This window comes from Prunus persica, chromosome G7, assembly GCF_000346465.2.
Source record: "Prunus persica cultivar Lovell chromosome G7, Prunus_persica_NCBIv2, whole genome shotgun sequence".
In the NCBI taxonomy this organism is placed as follows: domain Eukaryota; kingdom Viridiplantae; phylum Streptophyta; class Magnoliopsida; order Rosales; family Rosaceae; genus Prunus; species Prunus persica.
Window position 1 is genome coordinate 4439430 of NC_034015.1, and position 9000 is coordinate 4448429.

Consider the following 9000-nt stretch of genomic DNA (forward strand, 5'->3'; position numbering starts at 1 on the left):
CAGCAGCGTGGCACTGTCGAGGGAGGCACTATGCCAAAAAAGGGCTTTAGCAACGGATAAAATCCATTGCCTGTTACACATAAATAGTGTGGTATTCAAGCCTATTGCCTATTACCATGTAATAGGCAATGGATATTCTCCGTCACTATTTGCCACTTACTACATCAGATATTTGGTAAACTCCGATGCGTAAATGATTTCTGGGTGCCAAAAAAAGGTTGACTTCTAACGCCTAAACCCGAAACAGCATTAGTAGTTTCAAAAGGGGTGAGGCTAAGGAGGTCTAACAGCATCAGTGACTTCTACTATGTTGATGCATATTATCAATTACAACATCGTAGAAACAAATAATGGTGTTGTGAATTATGTTATACATCGTCGCTTTTTTTATTTTGTAGACGTGAAAAGCCTCCAATAGTTTTGGTGGTTACATAAATGCTGATGCTACTTTTCATCTTAGGCATCAGTGATAATAGATGTCTGGTTGTTGTTTTTATCTTTCAACTTCAATTATTTCTGGAAAATTGAAGTTATTATAAACAATAGGCATCACTTATGTAAGGAAAGGGTAGGTATTTTGCTTGTTTCACATCACACTTTACTTAGTTATTGTGTTAGTATTTAAGAAAAGCCTCATTTCCAAATCATGTTGTGTTGCCATTGCTCATTAAAAAAAAACATTATATAAACAGTAATTTAAATATATCCATAATTGTCTATATATATATAAGCAAAATACTTGAATGTTCCATACTTGTCACATCCAAATCACAATTTTACTAGCCCTACACCACAAATTATCCATACTTTTCTATGCATAAGCAAAATACTATCGAGAAAGACAAGTAAAATGAAGGAATGTTTAGCTCAATCAAAAAGCCATTCTAGGACATGAGTTGCCAATTCTTCTTGCACCTCATCCAATTCCATTTGGGTGTACGTGTCCTTCCTTCTAGCTCTATACTGAAAAAAAAAACACATAGAATGTAAACACAAAATATGAACATAAGCTTAAAAAGTGCAAGGTACTAAATTTGCATAAGATATGTTGTCACTTCAAATAAACCAATATGCAAATTTATGAAATTATATTGGTGAACAAGAAAATTTAATTTGTCAATCAATCTAATTAGATAACAAGAAGTCATTAATTGGATCCCACTTCATGTTTAAACTAGCAATTAAATGATCATGTGATGGGGTAGAGAGTTGGACAAGCACAACTAGCATTTTTTCTCAATTGACACAGACCTAACTACCAAAAAAACAGAGGCACATTGCTGTGAAAAAAAATTAAACAAGGTTCATATTAACATAGACCCAACTACCAAAAAAACAGAAGTTGCAAATTTCCGTAAGTATCTTATTTCGAAATTTAAGGGAGGAATCTTTACAAATGTCTTTCATGTATCTCATCACAAAATACCCACATGACTTGCCATCGCTTTGTTTAGGAGCACCCTACATTTTTACACAACAATTCGGCATTTAGTTAGTTAGGTTCCTTAAAATTAATCTTACAATGTTTGTGAAATACAAGCATACCGAAAACATAATCCATGTCGGTAATTTACAAGTTCGTCTCTTAATTTGCGCATTGAAAGCTTTGATCCCACTTTAACAGATAAATAACACTTGTTATAAACCATAAGCCAAATGCAAAAAATTTACATATTAAGGAAATAACTAAGAGAGACGGACTTACTTATTTAGAACAGCTTTCCATGCATCTTGAGGGTGACGAGCCCCAAGAGGATCCATGACATACACATTATCTTTGTCCTCATCAATTATTGTTAGGATCCAATGTCCCCTAATGTTAATTCAAAATATATTAGTAATACTCAAACATTCCTTGTAAAAAAAAAAAAAAAAAAAACACTTTACTTACCCAAGATTATATGGAATCAAAAAGATGCTGTCAATGCTAGTTTGTCTCAAACATTTCGTAATGTATTCTTACCACAAATTCCCATATCTTGGATCATGTGCGGTACGTGCTGGGTCCATAAATCCAATCACTTGATCCCTTTGTTGGCTTTTTACCAAGCGAAATAAATAGCTGCCAACCATTTTCCGTAGTTACTAACTAAATGAGACACAAGATTAATAGCCAATATGAGAAACAGAAAATCATAAAACATCAAGTTACTATTACCTAATATGAGCAATTATTATAGCTTGTCCTATTTCTCTCATTTCAGCGAACACGATAACTTGTTCTTGAAAGATGTATACAATCTTTTTCACCCCAAATATGTCCTCATCAGTATTTGTGGAGATAGTCTGACCTTTGGACATCACTTGATGTGCGTATGCATATAAAACGTTGCAAGACTTTGGCATTGTTGGTGATATAGACTTGAATAAAGTCTTTGCTAATTTTTCCTTTGTAGTTTCCTCCTTCTTCTACAATTATTGCATACAGCAGAAGGTTATATATATATATATATATATATATATATACACAATTACATACATATTAGTTAGAATAAAACATAACAAGCTTAAAAGAAAAGAAGTTTACCACTTTATCATCAAAGACAATAAGATCTTGAGGCCAAGCTACTTGCGACCCAAGGGCATCTCCAACCGTTTCGAACACTCCTTTCACAGGGATTGGTAGTGGAGAATCTCCCTTTAGTGCACAATTCACAGCTACTCTTATGCTCCCCTCTCCCAAAGGAACATTATGAACCAGCTGGTTTGGCACATTAATCTCAACTATTGTGCCACTTGCAACAATGTTTGCCTTTTCGCCGAAAGCCATTTTGCATTCTTTCCCCTAATATGCATATAAAAGACAAGTCACAAATACAATACAAGCTAAAAATATCAATTTCAGCAAGCATTTATATCAATTAAGTAGAAGATGGAGTCAAAGAAAGAGATCGTAGAGGCCTAGGAAAAAACCAGAGGCCTAGGAAGCTTCACAGTTAATATTCACGAGCTTGGCTTACAAATTAATTAAGTAAGAGATTGCGGGTGGTCTATTTAATTGTAGAATCTAATGTCATTGCCTTATTCGGTAAATGAGAATGAAGAATATTAACCTTTTTCCTAAACACAAAAAATATTATAAAAAACTTGAGTTCACATTTCAAATAATGAGGGAAGCTGCCTATTATATGAGAGCATCTCAAGTTGCTTGAGATAGGAGTAGCAAGGTATACTTGGTCATTTCTTCAATATTGCAAATAAAAAACAAATATGGCCAAACAATGTAATATAAATTGAACCCTAACTAAATAAGCTCATTTCCAAAAAATTACTCACATTTCAATGATGCATATCCAATTTATCCTATAGCTAGCATTTAGAGTACTTCACAAAAAAAAAAAAAAAAAAAAACAAAAACAAAAACAAATTTAAGCATGGCATGAAAAAGTGCAAGAACTTGTAAATTTTGATGAAATACAAGTGTACTTACAGTAGTCAGAAGGTCAGCAGTTGCAGAAACAGATCTGATCCCTCTTTGAAAACCCTGCAAATGAAGGCTAATACAAATTAAGGAGCAGCATAATATTGCTATGGTTCTTTTTTTGTGTTTGATCATTTATCATCAATATATTTTTTGATGAAGTAGAAGAACTTCAATTAGAAACTGAGGTGTTCTTAAGGTGGCATCATTAAAGCTTTGCCTTAAGAAATCTCCATGGAAAAAAAGAGAGAACCACACAACTCAACCAACTAACAATACTCTACTCGTTTGCCCTATCTGCTATGTTGTGGCCTCAGTTTGATCGTTTATCATCAATTTAATTAGAGGACCAAGTAATGGGTTTGCTTAAATAATTAAAAGAGATAGACACAGTAATCAAATGGTCAATACCAAGCCAAGCTCTACGTATTTTACTAATCTAATTATGTTTATAGCTTAGATTGAAAGCAAACACCTATCAAAAACTAAAATTCCCAAAACTAAATTCTACATGTAAATACAAAAGCCACGGAATCAAATTTTCAAATAAACGAAGCCACCGAATTAGATTAAACCCTAACTTTTGGGGGAAAGGGAAATGCTTCGAACTGATAGATGAAATCACACAATTGCCGACTTAAACTTCCGTCTGAGTGTCTGGGCTTAAGAAATTGTGTGAGCTAGCTTGAGAATCGTCAAATGGAAGAAAGATTCTCACTGTGAATCATAATAGTTGAGCATTTGAGGGTTTTAGCAAGAATGGGGCAGTGATGGAGGAGAGAGAAGAAAGAGAGAGTTTCATAGGGACTGAAGGAGAGTTTTGTTCAGGAGATGAATTTTTAGGGTACAGTTCAGAGGGAGTGAAAAAATTGAGAGGGAGTTAGAAGAATTGGGGCTAGAGTTTGAGAGGGAGTTGAAGTTTCAGAGAGAGTTTGCGAGGGAGAGTAAAAATTTTGGGTTAGGGCGTTGACTCAGACTTTAGGCATCAGAGTTGTATTACCAAAAAATGACCCTCTTAAAAATAAAATAAAAACTAATCATTTTAGGCATCTGTATTTATGTAGATGATGCTAAATGGGAATAAAGGCATCGTCATAAATAAACAAAAAAGCGCGCTGATGTCTTTATATCAGTTTAGTATCTTTATTTATGAAATTGATGTCTAAACTACTAATAGCATTGATTTCCCTATTTACCGATGCCTATCTAGTGTTGTTCAAAGTGAAATTTGGCATAGTGAGGCAAAAGAAGACAGATGAGGTTAGTATATCTTTGTGCTACTTCTCCAAATTTTGAATATCTTCCTCAAGTAGTCGGCAAATATATTCAAAACCCGGTCGTGTAGGAACTGATAATCTGAGTTGCTATTGGCCATGGCGATGGTATTATTATTTTCTTTCTTACTGAGGTTGCAGAGAATCTCAATGAGGTCATCCATAGTCCTGACAAACTTGGAAAACTCGGAGATGATAGTGTCGGCGTTGCAAGCTAAAGTCTTGGGGTAGTTGTGGTGGAGCCAAAAGCAGCCATGTAAAACGCTTGTAAATAAGATTTTCTGAGATCATAATTGTACAGATCCTAAATTAATATTTAATTATGATTTTATTCAAGTAAAAGACGAATTTACCTTGATAATATTTTAATGGTTTAAAAGTTGACTTTTTGTTTGGGAAGGAATCTGGGGATTTCAATTGTACTAATGCATAGAGCACGTCGAGATGAGTCCGTAGATAAGTAGTGGGATCAAATCGGAGTTGTAATGAAGAAGTTATGATCTACTGAAACTCAGTGGCATAATCGGAGGTGGTTATCGTTTGATCGTCGATCGGACATCGCATATTAGGCGTTATCCGAGTTCGATATGTTCGGACAGTTAGATCGACTTTATTTTCAAATATGTTGATCTAGACACCTTTGGATACTCCGATTCAATATTTTGAAGTTTATATAGACGATAACCGTCAAATCGTACGATCGCGAGTAATCCGACCTTTCAATTTGGACTAAACTTGTAGGGCATGTTTAGTAAAGTTTGTTGTACCTATAGGAACTCTGAGATTGGTAATCAGAGGTCGTTGACTCCACGGACCGGATTGACCATTATGAAAATTTAATCACTTATTTAACCTCGGGTCTTTTCAGATTATTTCACCTGTCAGAAATGTTGAAAATGGGCCTAGGAATTTCTTAAATTATGTACACGCACTTTGGAGCCCTGGGGTCAGGGTTTTGATTAAATATCTATGGTTGAGCTATTTTATTAATTAAATATTTTAATTGGTTAAATAGGTACTCGGGCTTCATTGAAACCGCAGGAAGGAGCCTCGAAGGGTCAGGCTAGCTCGGACGCTCAGTGAGTGGACATTTGTTTTCTAAATAGTTTTAAGAAATTCTTGAACTGTGGTTATTAATTGCTTTGCTTAAGGAAATGGATAATTTATGATTTTCAGCTTTTTAAATAGTGTTTTATGCATATTCGAATTTAATTTGAGAACGATTTTGAAGGATTATTCATGAACGAGGTATTTATAGTTTTTGCTTTCCAAGCATTTAGTTGAATTCAATGATTTTTATTAAATTTTGGTTATGTTTAAATGTGAATGGCTTGGAAGGTAGAAAAGAAAATTATTACAGGATTTAAGGATTTGAGGATTTAATGAGAAATAGAATTATGATTTTTCCAGGAAAGGTTTTTAAACCACCATAGGTACGCAAGATGTTGCCTTTGGATAATATGTTGCCTCCGGATAAATTGTTACCTTAGGTTATAATGATGTCCAAGGACATCCTAGTTGCCTTCGGTTGAGTTAGCGCGCATTTGACAGTTGCCCCACAAGTCTTAGGGATATCGGGACCGTGAGGAGCGAGGATGCGGCTCAGGTTGACCAAGTGTCCCCTGAGTCTTGCGAGGAATGCGGCTAGGGTGACTTTGTATTTCCGAGGCCTGCGAGGATGTGTCGCATTATGTGACACAAGGAATTGACGGTATAATGTGGGAATTAAGTAGAAAATCATGGAATTGATGGATTTATTGTGGGGTTACCTAGGTGGAAGGATGATCAATTATATGTATATAAATATGAATGTCTTAATTCTTGTACGAATATAGAACATGGTTATTGTAATAACTCGGTCCTTAATTAATTTTTAATTATTAATTTAGTCAAGGAAAAGATTAAAATACCCTTAGAATATTTTCTTAGGATCAAGGTTGTACCGTTACGTAGAGCGTGACGAAACGAGTCCGTAGACACGTAGTGGTCTCGAATCGGAGTTATAACGAAGGAAATACGATCAAAATATGTTAAGGGGCAAAATGGCATTTTGCCAAGTTAGATTTTTTAAGAACCACTTCTCTCTCTCTCTCTCTCTCTCTCTCTCTCTCTCTCTCCCTTAAAACTCTCCTTCTCTCTCTCTTCGATTCCTCCGCCACTGGCCACGGCATCGCACCAGACTGGTGCTAAAAGGACCGGCCCAATGCCGCCATCAAGTCTCAGCCGTCTCCCGCCGCCAACCGCTTTAAAATTCGAAGAAAACGGCCGATTTTCTTACGATTTTTCGCCAGCGTCGTTCTCCTCCATCCGGCCCCCTTTTGCGGTATCAAGGTATGGAAATTCATTTATTCTCTGAGCTCTAGCTGATGATTGGGTAGATTTCATCAATTTGTAGTGTAGACACCTTGATTTTTGAATTGGATTTCAGCCAGTTTTGGGATCACGATTTCGGCCATTTTTGGCCATTTTTCGAGGTAGGCCTAAGAATAAAAGTGGTCCGAAATAGGGTGTTACACCCAAGGTAGGAGTCTTGAGCAATTATTTTCAGATTTTCCAGTGAAACGTTATCGCGCTGGGCACCCACGTGCTGCCAGCGTGTGTGGCGGCGCGTGGGCACTAGGATCGTGTAGGATTCGACGGATCGTGAATCAGAGTCCCGGATACTCCAAAAATACCAACCCTAGGGTTAGGTTTACAGGAATTGTCCTATTGTGCGATCGTAAATGATCCGACTGTCCGATCGAGACTGTACTGTTGGGACATGTGTCGTAGTCATAATGGAACCTCTAAGAGCTTCCGAATCAGAATTTTGAATCCTGACGGATCGTGACTTTTTGGTACTTTATCGCTTTTTGAGTCCCGAATCTTCCCTAGATCATTCTATACTTGAGAGAAGCTTATGTGGGCAGAGGAATGACTTTGAAGTTAGTGCACGCACTTCTAGGAACCGGGGGTCAGGGTTTTAATTAAATATTTATACTAAGCAGTATTACTAATAAAATATTTATGATGCTTTGATCAGGCACACGGGCTCTCATTGACCCGCAGGTGGGACCTTCAGAGGTCTAGCTAGTTCGGACTAGCAGTGAGTTGACTTTTTGTTTTATAAATGATTTATGCAATTTGATCTTAAATAAGTATTAAATAGATCAAGTATTTCTAGCATAAAGAATAGTGAAAATCAGGATTTCAGAAATCAGATAAGATGGCAACAGAGTTTTAAGATTAAAGGAATTAGTTTTATTTATTCCAAATGTAACAACCCGATCTTAAATTTTTTTTAATTATTAATTTATTTAAGTAAAAGACAATTTCAACCCGGGAATATTTTAATTGGTTTAAAAGTGATTTTTTGTTTGGGAAAGAATTTAGAAAATTCAATTACACTGTTACGTCGGGCTTGTTGAAACGAGTTTGTAGACATGCGGCACACCCAATTCCGAGTTGTAACGAAGGAGGAAAGATCTAGAAACAAAAAGGATGTAATGGGGAATTTTAAATTTTTTACTGTAGCAAACAGTCCCGCTACAGTATCGTGCTGTTTTAAAATTATTTTTTATTTTATTTTATTTTCTCATCCTCCTCCCTCCCATTTGAAAGCAGGAGCCTCCCCTTTATTACTATTCATTTGAACAGTTTTCTGGCTGCCTCACATCTCAACTGCTGCCAACCGCCGTCTGGATCGCCGGAAAAAACAAGAAATTGGACGGTTTTTACCCGAAATCTCCATCGTTCGTTCGGGCGATTTAGACCACCATTTTCTTTGATCCAGGTATGTTTTTCTATCATCTCGAAGTGTTCTAGCTGCTGGTTGTGTTGGTTAGGAGAAATTTCTGAGTTTTGGTAGTAAATAAGTGATTGAAAATCTGTTGATTTTCGGCCTCCGATTCCGGCCACTTACGTCGATTTTTTGGGATAGGTCCAAGAACAAAAGTGTCTACAAATGAGATTTTACACCTAGGGTAGGAAGCTTGGCCTTGATTTTGAGATTTTACAGCGAGTGGTATCGCTTTGGATAACCGCACACTGCCGGCGTGTGTGGCGGCGCGTGGGCATAGTTGTTGAGCTACATTCTGTCCTAAATTGATCTCCTAGTTGTCACGAGCGCGTAGGTGTGCTCGGATTTCAATTTGGATACCGTTTGAGCGTCGAATGAATTTCGTCTATTGTGCGATTACCGGGTTCGATCGAATTTATTAGTTCGACGGATCGTAAAACGGAGTCCCGGATACTCCAAAAATGCCAACCTTAGGGGTTAGATTACAGTAACTGTCCGATCGTGCAATCGTGATTAATCCAACAGTC

The 9000-nt window shown here is 36.6% G+C and overlaps 1 protein-coding gene across 4 annotated transcripts; it reads right to left on the reverse strand.

Moving 5' to 3' along the window:
- LOC109950486 lies at positions 676 to 4427 on the reverse strand. Of its 4 annotated transcripts, none has more exons than XM_020569488.1 (9): positions 4003 to 4427; positions 3431 to 3484; positions 2528 to 2785; positions 2159 to 2409; positions 1964 to 2062; positions 1706 to 1813; positions 1546 to 1615; positions 1395 to 1461; positions 676 to 958 (listed from the first exon to the last, which is right to left on the reverse strand). In XM_020569488.1, coding segments are annotated over exons 3-9 (840 nt in total). In that variant the 5' UTR covers positions 2771 to 2785; positions 3431 to 3484; positions 4003 to 4427; the 3' UTR covers positions 676 to 956. The 4 variants fall into 4 exon arrangements, with proteins under 4 accessions (XP_020425077.1, XP_020425076.1, XP_020425078.1 ...); XM_020569487.1 differs by having other exon boundaries at positions 676 to 963; XM_020569489.1 differs by lacking the exons at positions 1395 to 1461; positions 1546 to 1615 and having other exon boundaries at positions 4003 to 4426.